This window comes from Antedon bifida, chromosome 4 (assembly GCF_963402885.1).
Source record: "Antedon bifida chromosome 4, ecAntBifi1.1, whole genome shotgun sequence".
NCBI lineage: Eukaryota > Metazoa > Echinodermata > Crinoidea > Comatulida > Antedonidae > Antedon > Antedon bifida.
In genome coordinates, this window is record NC_136229.1 from 29,513,228 (window position 1) to 29,531,272 (window position 18,045).

At 32.6% G+C, this 18,045-nt stretch overlaps 2 protein-coding genes across 10 annotated transcripts in view; both read left to right on the forward strand.

Moving 5' to 3' along the window:
- Window positions 1–4,272: 4,272 nt before the first annotated feature.
- On the forward strand, window positions 4,273–7,266 carry LOC144839918 (large ribosomal subunit protein eL19-like). Its single transcript, XM_078695499.1, has 5 exons — window positions 4,273–4,432; window positions 5,237–5,343; window positions 5,531–5,653; window positions 6,292–6,523; window positions 7,013–7,266. The coding sequence occupies exons 1-5, from the start codon at window positions 4,428–4,430 to the stop codon at window positions 7,122–7,124; spliced, it is 579 nt and encodes a 192-aa protein (XP_078551625.1). The 5' UTR covers window positions 4,273–4,427; the 3' UTR covers window positions 7,125–7,266.
- Window positions 7,267–15,940: 8,674 nt separating this feature from the next.
- The window catches only part of LOC144840856 (kinesin-like protein KIF13A), a 54,679-nt gene continuing 52,574 nt past the window's right edge, over window positions 15,941–18,045 (forward strand). For all 9 annotated transcript variants that reach the window (XM_078696904.1, XM_078696907.1, XM_078696906.1 and 6 more), the window contains exon 1: window positions 15,941–15,994. In XM_078696904.1, the coding sequence (XP_078553030.1) occupies window positions 15,967–15,994 (28 nt within the window). In that variant the 5' untranslated portion in view covers window positions 15,941–15,966. The remainder of the gene's footprint in view (window positions 15,995–18,045) is intronic.

The window sequence follows — 18,045 nt, forward strand, 5'->3', positions numbered from 1 at the left end:
GGGTCCGTTGCTTTTTGTCATGTATGCTAATGACCTTCATCTATACATTACATCTAGTATTATACAATACGCTGATGATGTGTTCATTTTTCGCAATGTCAGCACTAGGGATTCAGACCCAAATATTCAAAAAGATCTAACGTCTATTGATTCTTGGGCAAAAAAAAATTGCCTCAAACTGAATCCCAATAAATGCAAATCTATGCGACTTACTTGGAGAAGAGGATATCCTAAACCTATATACAGCATTTCTGATACACTTTTAGATTGTAATGATTCATTAAACATTTTAGGCTGCTCAATACAAAGTAACTTGTCATGGGACAATCAAGTTCAGGATGCAGTATCAAATTGTAACCGTCTTATTGGTCTTATACGGTTAATCACATCTAATGCCCCTAGTAGTGTAGCTCTCCATCTTTATAAGACACTTGTGCTGCCATGCTTATATTATTGTTCTCCAGTGTGGTGGGTGTACCGTAAAAAACATATAAATATGCTAGAATCCGTTCAGAGGAGAGCTACCTGCATGATCTTAAAGAAAGGTTATTTAGATCAACATTATATAGATAGAAGAAAGGAGCTAGGTCTAATGTCAGTAGAGAATAGGCGTGATTTCTTAAACATGACATTCATTGCCAATATAATAATTTCTCCACGATCTGATTTTATGAGTGAATATGTTGATTCTTTCTTAGTTAATAATCGACACCTAGATATACTCACCTTTCATCATGGTAGAGCTCGTACTGATGCTTTTAAATACTCAGGGATAGTACGGTTTCCTAAAATGTTTTCAGAACTTGGTGCTACGATCAGAAACAATCTTATTGAAGAGTCGTTTTTTAAGTTTAAACACAGTTTAAAGCAACATTTTATAGATTTTTAATTTTTTTCATATTTTTATTAACATGATTGTACCTACTTTGAATTTTTAACTTTTTAACTTTTATACAATCAGAATTTTTAACTTTTATACAATCAGAATTTTTAACTTTTATACAATCAGAATTTAACTTTTATACAATCAGAATTTTTAACTTTTATACATTCATAATTTTTAACTTTTATACAATCAGAATTTTTAACTTTTATACAATCAGAATTTTTAACTTTTACACAATCAGATTGTTCAGATAGAAATTGCATTTTTATAACACTTTTGTTAACATTTTATTATACCATATTTTTCTATGTATTTTTCTAAATTTGTTAAATGTCGGTTTTATTGTATCGTTCAAGTTGACAGGGGCTGGTCAAGCACATCACAAGATGACAGTTTTATACTTTTGCTTTTCCGCTACTCCCCTGTTATACTTATATTATGTTTGTTTTTTTGCTATGTAGAAAGATTGAAAATAAATAAATAAATAAAAGAGAGGAGAGCTGATATCAAATGGACGATGAATACACTATGGGCGACGACGTACAGTGTACTTACCTGGAAGTAAATGAACCGTGACGGGGTAAACACATAACACGTGTTTTTATTGTCCATGTTCACACCAAAGATAATAATATATAATAATATAATATTCACAGTTATTTTCACAAAAGCCGCTGTCATGATTCAATAGTTTAGATTTAGAATAATCCTTGTTAAGCTAAAAATGTATTGTCCCCCTGAAAGAAATAATTATTAAAAACATTTTTGTTGAATATGCCAATGTCATTTAATCCATGGTCATATTAATAGTTATCCATTTTATGGAAAAACTGTAATTTAAAGCAAAAAATAGTCAAATTGGCTTTGGGTTTTTGGTTGAAATTAAAAAATCATTTTATAAGTGAAAACTTATTTTATTTATGACTTTATTTATTTTACTTATTTTTTCCTACAAAACTGCAATGTCTGATTTAACTAGTCTTCATTTTTTATGTTTAAAAAAAATGTGATGAGTAATACAACAGTCTAGCAGTACTAGTCCAGCCTCTCATTCATATTGAGGCAACTTCGGGCGTCCATTGAAGTACAGGTACAGGGTTGAAAGAAAATAAGGAAGAGTAGGCCTATAGCGAGTGGGAGACAAAGAAAAAGAGAGAATCAATAAAGGAAATGAAAAGAAAAAATGGGTTGTTTGAGTTGTCAATATTAATTAAATCAATAAAACACATTGTTTTTTTTTCCGAGAACCACTTCGCCACGTCCGAGTATAGTACCTCATGATATTAGGCCTACAGCCTAATGTGGTGACCGTGATTTTTTCACGGATGGTACGAAAATAAAGGTCCCAACCCATATTTCTCGAAACCACCACCAACACTTCTCAATTGCGTTATATAAGTTTTGAGAATAGTTAGCTTACAAATACAAAAACCCAGTAAAAAACGTTTCAATATTAGGTGTAGGCCTACGTTATGGGCGATTTCCGAAATTGTCGATATATTCTATCATTCAGTAAAAATTAAAAGAGTTGATTTCACTTCACACAATCTGATAGGTGGGTGTGTCAACATTTACCACCTCAAAGTGAGCTTGGGTGGGAATGGGTCATTTTGGCGGGACAGTGGCCATCGACCTCAAATGTCATCGTGGAAATTTATTTTTGTACACAAGAATATACGTACCATTTCAATATCACATATTCAATTTGATCAAAAATTGGATTGAAACAAAAAATTATCTACCTATATAAATGTACAGTAATTTAAAGGAAAAATAGTCAAATTGTCTTGAAGTCAATAGGTTTTTGGTTGAATAACCGTTTATTTTGGTTTTTTTTAAGAAAACATTATTTTTTGTTGGTTTTTTTTAACGGAAAAAAAAATGTACTATTCAAAGTCACAGTGATTTTATAAAAAGGCAAGGTACTCAGTGTTCAAGCAATACTGGCAAAACGAAATCCAGAAATAACCCACAACCATGGAAAAATAAGTTAGGACTAACTTATTTCTCCATGGTTGTATAGAGGACCTGGTTGATAAGCCTACGTTAAAGATGTATTGTCTCCCAAGAACATGAAAAATGAAGATTAATTAAATCAGAATTTGAATAGTTATTTTGTAGTTTTAATAAAGTTAGGCCTAATCACTTCCATAGAAAAAAAACCGAAAAAAATAATGTTTTCAAAATGACAAAATAAATGGTTAAATTCAACCAAAAATCCATTGGCTGGCAGCCAATTTGACCATTTTTTGCTTTAAATTACATTTTTTGTCAGGTAAATAAATACAATTTTTGGTCAAAAGTGGATAACTATTATGTTACATTAAAATGTAATATTAAAATAATTGTTGTGAGAATTATTTTTTCACGGGGACAATACATCTTTAAGCATCAACAATAGTCGACGTACGCTGGAGTTTTATAAAACAATACTGGGAATTAATACGTCATTTAATTTCATAATATGTAAACGTGTTTGGTATCAATATTTAGGGATTTTTAAGCGGGAAGCAAACAGTTTGATTGCGCAACAATTATAACACAAACAATAGCACTGCGCATTCCAAAATTGTATGTGTTTGTTTGTGTATATCTGAGGCTTTCACCTCATCTCTATGATAGAGGGCTGACTAGAGGCGGCGCGGATGACCTTGGTAACAAGCTGTCGACACAAGTCTTTGGCTTTGAAAATATCATATGGCGAAATCCTGTTAACGCGCTACAATACATTCGAGCTCTCTGCTTCTATGATTAGGCCTATGGTAAAAATACTGGGGGAAATTCAATGATTTTATATAGCTACAATGCAATAGCTGCAATTTTATGTAACTGCAATGTTATTAGTTACTGGAGTACGCCCTCTAGCCTTCGGCTTATTACACCCATGGAGGTATAAAATAAAAATAAAAATTTATTTTATACCTCCATGATACACCAATTAAAAATCATCGTCAGAGCCATATTATTATAATTTATATAAAGAGTTGCGACTTTGAATGGAGTAGAAGCCATGCTTGTGTCGAACTATTCCTATGTAAAGTATGGAGTTGAGTCTTTTGTTTTGAAAATGTATAACGTTCAAAAGGCTCTTGGCGTATGAAATGGTGAAAGAGCCATATGAAATGGTAAAAGTGCCGAACGTAATGGTAAAAGTGCCGAACGTAAGAGAGCCAAATGGTAAAAGAGCCGAAGAAGGCAGTAACGGCGTTCCATACTTATCATTGTACTTCACCACCGCCACCAATTATAAATTTTGAAGAATAAAATGTAGACTTGTTTCCCAGTCGTTTAGTGTAAACAATAGCCTTTTCACAATCATGCGTAATAATATTTCTGTATAAAACATTTAATTTCTATTATGTGCACGTCATTTATGTCAGTTTTACTTGTGAAGTAAAAATTATTTTTAAAACATCACAGATGATATAAAGAATAAATTAATAAAATTTTAATTTGTAAAAAAAAAGTACTGTACTACTTTCCATTGAACGTGGTCGGTTAGTTGTCAGTCCTTTTACCTCGTGTCAGCCATCTTGGCAAAATGAGGTAAGTTGTGTGTGTAAATTACAGGTTAATTTAACGTTATATGTGTAAAATGACGTCGAAATTAATAAACTAACAGATCTAATAACATTTGTGTATCCATCATTTTGATAAACATATCTGATTATGGAAATCGATTATCTGTATTTTGAACATTAAGTTAGGCCAGTCGAGTTCTTTTTTATGCCTACTTCGTGTGTGTCTTGAGGCGGGTCGGGGTGGTAGGTTGAGAATGATGCGTAACCAATGATGTTTAGGCTAGCTTATAATAAGAGGTTTCGCTCTAAGATGGAAAACTGAAAGTAATTAATATAGCCCTAGAATAGTATGAAAGTGTATTACATTGCTACACTTGCCACCACCATTGATAAACCGGCTTCACATGTAGGCCTAGGCCTACTTCCTATTTAGTATTTGGTTGCACGCCACTGTTTTGTAAAGTTATTGTTTAAGAAAAAGGGACAGCATTTAATAGGCCTAGCCTAGTTACAGACGCCTAGCCTACTACTAGCTAGGAGTACTACTACTAGCTAGGTAGCAGGTCCTTGCCAGTATTTTATTTCTAGAGTTATTTTTTGGTGAAGTTAAAACATAATAATAATAACAATTTGAAAAAAATATCAGATTTTTTTTATGGACGAGCAATGAACATGTAGGAGGAGTAGGCCTAGGTGTTTAGGAATGTGGATGGTAGGTCAAATTTTTAATGAATTATTAATTCCAATTCTGAGTTGTTTCCATAATGTAATAATGTGCATATCGTATTAGTAATTACCACTTTCGTATCTTGACTTTTCTTTTTTGCAGTAATCTCCGTTTGCAGAAGCGTCTGGCTTCCAGCGTTCTGAATTGTGGCAAAAACAAGATTTGGTTGGATCCAAATGAAATCACTGAAATTGCAAATGCCAATTCAAGTAAGTATTATATTAAGTGAGACACGAGTGGCCAAGTTAAGATAAGTCACATCCACAATATCAGCATATGTTCAAGGCACTCCTCCTCCTCCACCATAGTTCGGATAATAGGTAGTAGCAATAACAAGTCGTCTCGGATAAAACATTTCATGTTTTTTTTTTAAATGTAAAAAATATTGTGTTTCAGGACAAAATGTGCGAAAGTTGATCAAAGATGGTTTGATTATTCGAAAGCCTGTGGTTGTACACTCCAGAGCCAGGGTACGCAAGAATACAGAAGCACGCAGGAAAGGACGACATACCGGTTACGGTAAGTTCGGTGTAATTAATTAAATAAAAACGATCAGAGATTTACCAAAGCATAGGCACTAGTTCGGAAAAGTTACGCTAGTTTGTCAAACCCAGTAATAATGTGTGATTTTATGATCTTTCGGGAAAACGCCTCTCAACAGTATCATTTTTACTGTATGATCATTCAGTTCACGAAATGAATGCTATTTGGTCAAACCCAGTAAAGTACTGTTTTGATGTTAACAATACAAACATTTTATTATACATTTCGGAAAAACGCTGAACGTTTTACAATTTTTAAAAACGAAATTTGTCATGATTCTACTAATGCTGTCGGAAGTTTGAAGACATCACCTTAAACTCGGTCTACACTATCAAACTTTTTGTGACAAAAAAATGTGATGTGCCCATATATGGACATGATGATGTCATACCACTACCATATTTGGGCACGTCACATATTTTTGTCACATAAAGTTTGATAGTGTAGACAGAGCTTTAAACACTTTAGTGTCAATCAAGGAAAAAAATCTGTAAAAGCAGCAGCTGACAAATTTTATTTTAATTTTATTTAAATTAATATTTGTTGCCAGATTGGCACTTCATTTGTCTAAAACCTAAACATTTTTATTATTATGTACTTGTTTGTCATTTTAGGTAAAAGAAAAGGTACTGCTAATGCCCGTATGCCAACCAAAATTATCTGGATCCGAAGAATGCGTGTACTACGACGTCTTCTCCGAAAGTACCGAGAGAACAAGAAAATCGATCGTCATTTATATCACAAACTTTACCTCAAGTCAAAGGGTAATGTCTTCAAAAATAAGAGAGTACTCATGGAGTACATTCACAGAAAGAAGGCGGAGAATGCCAGAAGCAAACTCCTTTCGTAAGTTTTGGTCAATTTGTTTTTTTAGACCAGGAATAGTGACTGTAATCCTAACTGATCGCAATCTACGTGTAAATAAATGATCTGGACAGCCCAATCCTTCTTGGTTGTGCAGGACACATCAATATCAGGAATGCTAATGTTACTGATTAGATATAATAATATCTTAGATTTATAAAGCAGCCTAAGGTTGTGAGACCTCGAAACACTTTACATATTGTTACCCCATTTTTGGATCAAGCACATCTGGAAACATACTCCCATTCTGTATTTTGTTGAGCGAATGGCGGTGTGGCATGTCGGCCTTATATATCACTTTAATGCTAATCAGTATCAGGAATGCTGATGATTACCGATTTAGTATTCTGTATTTTGTTGCGATGGCTGTGTGGCATAACAGCCTTATATATAATGGTAAGCGATGGTATATACAGTAGATTTATTATAATTTCATGTGAATATAAACCTTTTTTTTCTTTTTATTTTCAGTGACCAAGCTGAAGCAAGAAGACAAAGGACAAAGGAAGCTCGCAAGAGACGCGAGGCTCGTATCACGCAGAAACGTGATGAGTTGCTTAGCTCATACATGAAAGAGGATTAAGAGAATACTATTTGAAAAAAGCAACAAAAACATAAGATGCAGAATAACACCGTACAAGGCATTACTAGATGCCAAGTCTGGCATACTCCTCAAATCCTGTAACATTTGTTTGTGAATCAAAAATAAAATAAAACTATCTAAAGTTTTTTTTTTTTTGCTTATTTATGTGAAGTGCGTTTCAAAATACAGTATAGATTTGACAACATTCCTGAAGTAAAAAAAATCACATAGTTATAAAGTACCTTTTTCACGTTCAGGATACCCTTTATCAAACCTAAATTTTTATCGTAAAATTTGATAAATCTAGTAATTTACATTTGTATAGCGTCACTAAACGATCTTCGCCCCTCATGTCATGTCAGAAAGTCTGTCAATTCTAGAACTCTGTGACTGGCTGTGTGAACTAGTACACCGGGAGTAAGCCCTGCAGCTGTCATAAGATGAACTACTAGGTTGGGTATAGTGCATACAAGCTGGACCTACGATTTATAGTCCTTATTCGCGAAGACTTGGTGTATTTAAGGCTATGGATTATCAAGGCCGTAGCAAAAGATTAAAACGTAAAGATGTATTAAATACAATTATTAATATAAAATATGATGATCTCAGCTGCGGAATTTTGGAGGAGGCCCTCGTCTGCCTCATGCTGGCTACGGCACTGATTATGTCTCCACTGTCTTAGCCACTCACTCGCTACATGTTTTATGTATAGGACAGTATAAAACAACTTCAAGCATGAAAAAAATGATTCAAATTTAGTTTTTATGATGCTTGTTTGGACAAGATAAAAAATAGCAGGCTGGCTTTTTGTGGAGATAAATACAATACAGTCAAGACATTTTGTCATGATTTTTTGTCTGTATCATTAAGAAGAAAGTATGTTGTCTTCACAATGAATGCTTTGTGTTCACTAATGGAGAGAATATTTCATTGGTAGATGAAAATGATACAACATTCAATTGTATTGGTTTTTCCTATTAAAGTATTAATAATAAGTACTTTTTATTTCTACTACAAACTGGAATTTGTTTGTGTGTGCACCTTATCCACATCCATAAAATGTGATGGCAGGAGGTTGTATTTACCAAATTCATCAATCATCATTGAATGCAATATGGTTGGTTTTCTACGTAGGCCGATACAAATGTATAGGGACAATGTTCCGTAGTCATTAAATTGGGTTTTCCAAAGACCATCCCTGGGTTTTCCCAGTTTTTAACTAACATGTGCTAAAACTGTTTGTCGCCGAGATGATAATTTGTTATAGCGCCATCTAGAGAGAATCTGCAAACATCACAACACAACATCAATATCGGAGATAAAAAGAAAGGAAGGCTTTGGTCTAGTTTTCGTGGATGTGTTTCGGCTGTCGGAATTATCTAAAATGGAATCTCTTGGATGATATATATTTTTAAAATGATGATTTAGTTTTCCAATTATAAATATATGTGTTATACGCAATCATGTCTTCAAAGAGCAAAGTGAAAGTGGCTGTCCGTGTGCGACCCTTCAACAGGCGAGGTAGGCTGAGCTATCTTCTTTCTTATGATGTAATGACATGCCTCAACGGGCGGTGCCAATCACTGTATGAAGTTGGTTGGTTACCACCAGCTCTGATGTGCAGTTCCATATTGTAACGTTGTCTTTAATAATAGAAGAATTAAATAACAGTCTTCTTTTAATATTTGTTTATAGCAATAGCCTAGCGTATAATGTTAATTAAAGGACAAAAAATATCTAGGGCCTACATGTAGAAATATTTATTGAATTGTAGAATTAAACATATAGCCTACCCCAGCCAGCCAGAAAAAGAGAGGTATATCTAGACCTAAACCTATAGTACAGACAGACAGTAGCCTCTATATTATAAATTGTATTTAACTTGTGCTGGTATTTGGTTATTATACCAATTCAACTGTGTTTGTATTGTAGTAGGCTAGAAGTAGTATCAACATCCTCTTCCTTTCTAATCAGCAATTTCTGGATTTGCAGGCAGGTGTTAATTAACATGCCAAATTGTGATTGTTCGTTCAAATCATAATTATCACAAAATACTGTAGTCCGGGTCTTGAACCTTTTATGATTACCGCAAAAGTTTAACAAATCAATCATTACCAAGTTTACACCTACAGATTCTGTACTGTAAAATATACATTTTAAGCAAATGCAAAAAAAGTTTTTTTACGCTACTGTAGGCAAATTTATTACAGTACACAAATCTAGCAGCATTTTACGTTCTTTGTTTTCTATTACAAGATCTATCTGTAGTCCTACAATTTTAATTTTTTTTTTCATTTTCTGCACAATTTTTTTTCTCTCTATACCATCTGGAGTTGCCTATTTCTAAAGACATTTTCAGAAATTACAGAAATATTGTATTTAATTAAATTTTATTTTCTGCAGAGATAAGCCTTGGAACAAAATGTTGTGTGGAAATGGAAGGAAATACTACATATTTATTGCCGTTCTCAGGAAAAGGGTCAGACCGGTAAGTGTCAGTGATGTTGGAACTTAAGCGAACAAATTATATTTCATTCATTGTTTTCATTATTACTGTCATTTTCAATCATTACATTTTTTTTTAAAAATATTAAATTATAAAATCGGCAATACCAATTTCATTTTCTCATCACTATTATTAGTATCACACAAGTCTAAATTATCATCACTTCAATTTCAACATCCTCTTTATCATCAAACTAACTTACTTACTTAGTCCGGGACATACCTGAACTTGACTAGATTCCTTAATAATTTCCTATCTGCCATTGTGATAGCCAGTTCATCATGCATACCAGTATCCATCTCTAGTACATCAATGTATTAGTGCTGGTCATCAAACAATATTAAGTATTAAGTTTAATAAGTATTAAACATAGACCTTCCTTCTATTCATGTACTTGATCGCCTGTAAGCAATCAATATAGGTCTATTGCTTGGAACCCCAACATCCCTCCCAGCCATGCAGGCTCTCGGGCAACTCCAATTTGGGCATTTTGTTTAATTTATATTTTTCTGTTATTGCCAAAATTGAATCAAATCAAGCAACCCTCTTATATCAGTAAACTCCCTTTACAAGTTCATCCCCATAAGCCAGTAATCTCCTTTAAATACAACTTTTGGATTACAATACAGACTATATAGTATTGTTATTGTTGTGAAAAAATCACATCACATGTCTTTAGTACTGACATTTTATTGAACGTTATATAGAGTGGGAGTGTCATAACTTGGTTTTTTCTTTTGTTATTCTTGGCAACCGCAACCAATTGTGTTTTCCACTGTACTCACCAAATACTCAGAATCATCCACCCACCCCAGTGACAAATCCTGCAAGACTGTGTCATCTTAATTTAAGACGCACAAAAAGTAAACCCTTATTCAACAATGGTGAAACTCTTTTAAAAATTTAAAAACTCTGATCATCCACAACACTTGGTTTTGATGTCTACCAACCCACTGTAGTCAATACCATTCCTTTCTACATACAGTACTGTACCCATATTACTTACAATATCAATATTATTATGTGATAAGGTCCATACCAATTGCTGAATTTATCATTGTGAAGATAAAATTGTTTACAATTACAGTATTGCATACAGGATACAACTGGTAGTTTAGTGTCTCGGCCCTGTAGAAAGTTGTTAACTATTGACTACCTACGTATGCAATAAACTGTACTCGCATTACTAAAGTCAGCTGTCCCAATAGCGGACACCTTTGGGCTGGTCAAATATGTTTGGTTTTCAGAAAAGTCTGGTATTCAGAATGCATTTTTAATGATATAAAATAAATTTGGGACTGTTTGGACTTCAATCAAGAAAAGTCCTGGTATTGGGAGGGTTTCCGGTTTTCAGAGAGTCTGGTATTGGGAGAGTTGACCGTATTTGCATTACTTGCACTAAACAGTAGGCATTTTTGTGAGAGGCACACATAATAACTTTATTTCAGACCTTTTTTGGCACCCATTCTTTAGAGGATGGAAAAAATAAAACATTGAAGTATCATTATTTTAATAAAGAAGTAGTGAATGCATCTTGCCCATCCTACTGTACATGGGCCTTTAAAATTGCCCTGAAACTACGAGTGGACCAGTGCTTGGTTCTTATTAAAAGTACATACAATAACTGGCCCTTAAATCTTGCTTTCCTTTGAGTGTTCTTATTTCATTGGCAAGAAAGAACACTACTAGGCCTACTATTATTATATGAAAGCTGGAAGTCATACAAAATAACTAGGACAACGGTGTGTGGTGAAATGTATATTTATGAATCAAATCATGCATAATATGTCCACTCTCACTCTTTGTTTACTTTCCATACATCTGGGCCTATTCTATTATGATGCAAATATGAGTACATTGATTGATAGTAATGAACCGTTCAATTGCATTAACGCCAATGTCACGAGATCTAACGCCGGCTTTATAATGACTAAAGAAAATAAAATAAATTATGTCAATACGATATTTGAATATATGTCGAATATTGATAAAAATATTTAATATTTTAACTATAAATTACTAACTGTATGTTGTTAACATTATTGATGTGGTTTTAAACAGGATGATATACAGAGAGTTATAACTGTGTGATTGCAAAGAATCAATGCAGTTAGAAATAATAATATTGAATTATGAATATTCACGCTGGCTAAGCACCTATAGTTCACTATATGTACATGTGATTATGTATTGTTTGCTGATTATAATTGGCATGTAGAATGATAATCAGATTAGACACCATTGTTGATCTACAGTAGAGGTTGAATACTAAAGCATGTTTTTCACTAGGTGAATTTTTCTGCACGAATCCAATGTTCTGCAGCTCAAAACAAAATCTTGCTACCCTTTTTCCAAGAGAAGGTAGAAACAATTTTAACTACCAATTTTGCTGTAGTGTAAATGGAAAAATCAAGGAAACTATAATTTGTCGTAAAAATCAGTATAAATACGCATGCGTAAAGTTGATTTCGATTCGCGTGTGAAACTATTTAATCATTGTTTTCATTTGGCCAAAACAACACAACAGATGAAAGATAAAAGCAATTTTATACATAAATTACAAATTTTAAAATTTTACAAGTTGCTACCCAAAAATGTACCCTGACCTAATTCATACTGTAATAATACCCTATATTGACTACTTGTTCTATAAAAGAATTAACAGTGTTAACTTGTGTGTTCTGTTGGTACTCAGTAAGGTGGACTGATTAAATGTGACAGGTAAAATTATGCCCTGTGGTTTTTTGGTGTTATTAATCTTGTAAAGCGCCTTCAGCAACAAATTAATAGATAAAAACATAAATTGAAATCCAAATACAATACTGAACTGATGTCCACATATTGGAGGATGTAGGCTACTGTACAGTACAGATGTAGGATGTAATTGTAAACCATTACCAAAACCCGAAATTCACATCAAAGTTATTTATAAGAAAGCTTATAGGACACAGTCTGTTCCCAAACGTGTTAGTGGATGTTTAGAAGACTCTGCTTTAAATATTAGTAGAACTTCTACTAGTTGTTGGTTATTAAAACAAAATGTGAAATTACTGTACATGCTGATTGAGTTAGATGAGATGAGTTGACAGAGACAACAAAAACACTTGGTCTACAGTACCTCCATTTTGCAGGACTTTTTACAGTACAATTTAAAAATAATATTGAAAATGTGAATAAGTACTGTAGTAAATGATAATAATAAAGAAACATCCATCCTTTGGTTTCATTTTCTAACCTTTTCAAAATTGCCTCAGATATGACAGTATGCAGGTCCCCCATGATACAGTGTCGTCCATACAACTTTTTAACTAATTGTGGTATAATTACTACTATTATTAGGACAATTGAATTGGACCCATTGTTATTATTAATAGGAAATTCAAATTAATATTAAATAACAACACAATTTAGCAGTTAATACCAAATTAGTCATGTAATAACACACCCAAGCCATTGAACACCATCCTACAATGTTAGATGGTTAGCTACAGTACAGTATAAACGGGAGTATAAAGGTACAGTAATGTTCTGTTTTGCCCCAAAATGTGTTCAACCTTCTAAATAAATCTGTACAAAAGTTTCTTAGATTGACATTAGATGTTTGTTTTAAGATTAAATACAGTTAGTACATTACACAGTGCTGTAACTGCTTCAGGCTAATTTGATTCATTAACCAATCAAAATAGAGGCCATGGGGGTGTCTTAGATACCTATTGTACTTTACACACCTAGTACCAAACCTTGTCAGTCAGTTTATTAGAAATACAAAAGACTTAACAAAAAACTTAAATAACAATATGTTTCAATCAAATACACAGACAGGTGTCTGGTCATTTTAGGCAATATACAGTAATAATACAGTACAAACAACTACAAAATTTGTATTGTGTCAATTGAAAATAAAAATTATTTTTGGCTTGCTGAACAAATTTTAATAATTTTCACATATTGAAAAGAATTGACAGTGGGTACATTTGTCATAAAGTGAGAGTTGTTAAAGAGTGAAGCATAAATAACATTTTATAGCTCCATGAGTCCTTTGGATGGGACGTAAAGCCGTTGGTCCCGTGTATGAACTTGGTACACTATTCGCAAAGAGTAGGGGATCGTCTCCAGGTGAGCTGATCTGGTAGGTGCTGCACTGCTGGCTGCCGTGGGTCCGTGGAGTGCCTAATCCGAATTTCCTTAGTTTCCAGTTTAAGCTTGAGGACAAATATAATACCTTTACCTTTAAAAATATTTTTAAAAGAGCATTTTATTACGTTACGATATAATAAAAGAGAATGGACAATTCATATGTCGCTAGTTTTTGTATGCATAGTGATATTGATAAGGTGGTCAATTACTTTCAACAGCTATAGATAGGAGCTACAGTAGATAGAATACATTGCCACCCGGATGACCTGTAGTAAAAAGAAAAAAAATACAGTAACAAAACTGATTATTCGGTGTTATGCAGCAGAATCCATGAAAACTCTGATTTGATTTCAGTGTCCAAAATCAAATGTACACACTAACTACAGTACAGTACGTATTGGGTGTGTTATTTAGTTGCTTTTATCCATGAATGATATAGTTACAGTAGGTACTGTAACTGTACATCATAGAGGATAACCTCTGTTTAAACATTATAATCTATGTACAGTATTGATCTAAGGTTTGCATTTCTGATAGCTAATTCAAATATTTTCTTTTTGCTCAGTAGTTACTATAAAGTCCAGTACAGTATTATGAATATGAAAAAATAACCAAATAAAGTTTGACTGTTTTCATGGAGGTTACATGCCTTAGCATGAAATAATTGCAGACTATACTGTACATACAGGGTACTTGTAGACTACTACAAGCAGTTTTTGATGTCATTTCCCCTCCCCACCCTCTCCGTATTTAAAAATAGTGCTCTTCCACCATACATGCCTAAGGGAAAAAGTAATATCTCTTCATCTACAAAAATACAGTTCATTCAGAACTAGTGATGTTCCACCATGCCGAGGGTGAACGGAATTGCTATCGAATCAGACTTTTAAACATACTAATCAAGTTGAAACCCCCCAGCATTGGCAGGTCCTGGGTTTAGGTGCGAGGAAGGTTTGGCTACTGTAGAATCTACCTAGGCCCAGTGGCTTATAAATTATAGATGATTTGAACCAGGAACCTTGTGTTGGAAGTAGTCATCAGCACTAAACTACAGATCTACCACTGTAATCTTCACTGTTTAATTTTACACATTCATAATTAAATGCTACCTGTTGCATCACATACTGCTGTATACAATATTTAGCACACATTTTAAAATCAATTGTATGAAATTCATATTATATTATTTTTGTAAACATGAACTAGATAATGATTTAATTCACAGTTTTTCATAATATTTTATGTATTTTTTTTTCATTGCATGTTTCCATTGACCTGTCATTGACCTGCGATTCACCTTCAACAGCAAATCAAAAAAGGTGAGTGTCTATTTGTATCACTAAATAAATAAAAATCTACTCAAGTTTAAATGAATAAAAAGTTCTTCAAAAACATCCCATCCACTTATTTTACAGACTACCCATATTTGTTTTATGATTCATATGAACTTTGCATTAATTCAGATCTTTTGTCTACTGTATCTGTATTAGGAAAGCGTAGAGCATCGATCGAAATATGTCGCATGTGCGTACAATTGAGATCTAGTTCTGTTTCACTCATGTTGAATGCGAAAAGAGACTTGTGTTTTCCAATTGGACTTTGCCCCAAATGAGATGAACTGTTAAATCGTTGTCGCTTATAAAGCTGTACTATTCATGATATAGCTTTTTCTTAAATCATATGCTATATTTTATAATTAATATTTTTTTTCATAAAACTGGTATTTAAGAAATTCCATCAATCAATCCAATTTAAACATAAATAAAGTTTCTCTAACAAACGAAATCAACATTGCAGTTTTAATATTACTGGTGAAAGGGAAAGTGAACCAAAAGGACATTACAGTATCGATTTTAATTTGTTACATTTGCAATGACATTCATTGTTTTGCAAGTTATTTTCAATTCCTAATAGAAAAGTTCAGAGCACCACTTATCAAAAATATTAAAAATAGAAAAAGTGATCAATGTATCGTGATGATTTAGTTGCTAGACCAACAATGTCTGTTTGAAATCTCTACAGTATTGCCTACTGTATTCTTGCATTAAGCCTTCTGTTTTATGCATAGATATACTATCATATCTCTATGGTTTAAGTGAAAAATTTATGAAATGTTTTCTAGAGAAATAAAGAAAAAGCAATACTAAAATTGATTATCTTTTTTTACAGACTTTTAATTATGATCATTGTTTTTGTTCTATGGAAGACAATAGCCCAAATTTTTCAGGTAGGTTCAGACTGTGTATTATGCCTGCAATTATATGAGTAGAAGCTGGGTGTAGGAAAAAGTTTAATATTGAAACATATAATGCAAAAAGAAATTGAGTTTAGTAAGATTTTAAATTAATTACAGTAATTTAATTTTAATATTTAAACAATTTAAATAAAATGAAAATAGCAACATAAAAAACTACAGTATCATGACTGAGTTATGTATTTTGTAGGTACAGTAGTCTAGTATGTTGCCATTTATTTAAAATTTCTTTTTTTTAAATTAAGAATTTTGTTTTGTTTTGTATCTATCTATACCTACTGTATGTAATAGAGTCCTTGGTGCATTTACAGTAAGTGCTTTTCAAGCTCTGCCATTTGAAGTGGTCTATATTCTGTAATTAAGTATAATAAAAAAGGAAGGACTAAAGGCCAAATAAAATAGAATTTATCTTTGGTTCAGAAAAAATAATTTTTCATATTTTCCCCCGAAAGATTTAATTGTTTCTAAAGAATCTCCTCCCCCCCCCCTTCCCCAAACGACATACAGTAACATTTTTTTTTGTAAAGCCCTTACTTGTTTAGCTCAATTGAAAGTTTAAATCGAAGAGTACTGTATGTTAATTGTTATGGTATTTTCCTAATGTATAACAGTTTAGCCAACATTATTAAAGACATTTTCTGTAAAAAATAAAGAAATGTACTGTATACTGAATTAATAATTTGCTATGAGTCAGGTCGAAGGTCAATTGTGTTGAAATAGAAGCAAAGATTTGTGTGGTAAAGAATTATTACTTCCTTATCTTCACAACCAATATCTGTGTAGGGACTGTTTTTGTTTTACAATCATTGTTTTGCATTGCAGTCATCAGAGAATTAATTATTTATTGTCTATATATGCACAACCATAGCACAGAAAATTGTCTATTACCCTTTTCACATCTGCAAAATGTAACAAATTCTAACAAGTTGTAACCTGGTTTGCATAGTGTGTGAATATAATTTTGTGGAAAATCTCCTGAGATTTCACAGGGGTCCCTTGTGAAATTTTGGAAGAAAAACACACCAACAAGAGGCCTTTGTTTTTGTTCCGAGATGTTCCGATTTCTTACTGCGCACGCATATCGCAGCGTTTTTAAGGGATGCCCTATAATTATTTCTAACATATTCTCTATGACACAGTAATTATTCATTTTACTCCTCCTAACCATATTGAATTTATTGATTGTGATGACGATAGTAATTCCAATCACAAAGTTATAATGTATTACCGTAATACAAAGATTTTCTATGACGTCATTTATTTGTATAATCTACTAGTTTGTATGGCAATCCTTGGAAATGATTTTTATGTATTGAACACTAAAGGTCTATCTGCAATTGCCTTTGGCATGTCTGCAGTGTACATAATGGAAAAACATGTAATGGAAAAAGACACAAAACAGTAGTTTACCGTACCTGTAGTACAGTACATTATGTTATCTTGATTTTTTAAAATGTTTCCTTAATAGTTTATTTAAAATCTGTTTTTTTTAAAAATAATATAGTCAAAACCTTTATCATGTTTATTGATTTTAAAATGGTATGCAACATTATATATTTTTTGAACATTTTTTATCGATTAAAGATTTATGAATTTTTGAGGAAGATAATTTCAAGATTAAATTGTTTTTTTTCATCACAAACATCACGTATTATGATGATTCATCAAAGCTAATCTGATGACAATAAAAGTTGTTTATGAGTCCATCATTTCAATACTATAATTAACATATTTAATTTGTTAGATGACATTGGATAAATGATCCTCATTCTACAGTGTTCAATGCCTTGATGTTTTGTTTAAGATGTATTAATTAACAGCTTCACAATTAAAATTTTGGATCAAGTTTATAATTGTGTAAATAGCCTTTCGCCGGTCTACAGTACCTGCGTGAATTACGTTGGTAAAATTATAAACAAACACTAATCTAAAAAATAATTTTGTGAACATTCGTTTTCAAATCTTGGCCTGACTATGTGAAATAACCTATACTACTGTAAAACAATACACAATTCACCATCAGT

Bases quoted from the DNA above. Each gene is read 5' to 3' on its own strand.
- LOC144839918 (XM_078695499.1), top strand. The intron at 5,344-5,530 runs GTAAGTATTATA...ATTGTGTTTCAG, and splicing joins AATTGCAAATGCCAATTCAA to GACAAAATGTGCGAAAGTTG. The intron at 5,654-6,291 runs GTAAGTTCGGTG...TTGTCATTTTAG, and splicing joins AGGACGACATACCGGTTACG to GTAAAAGAAAAGGTACTGCT.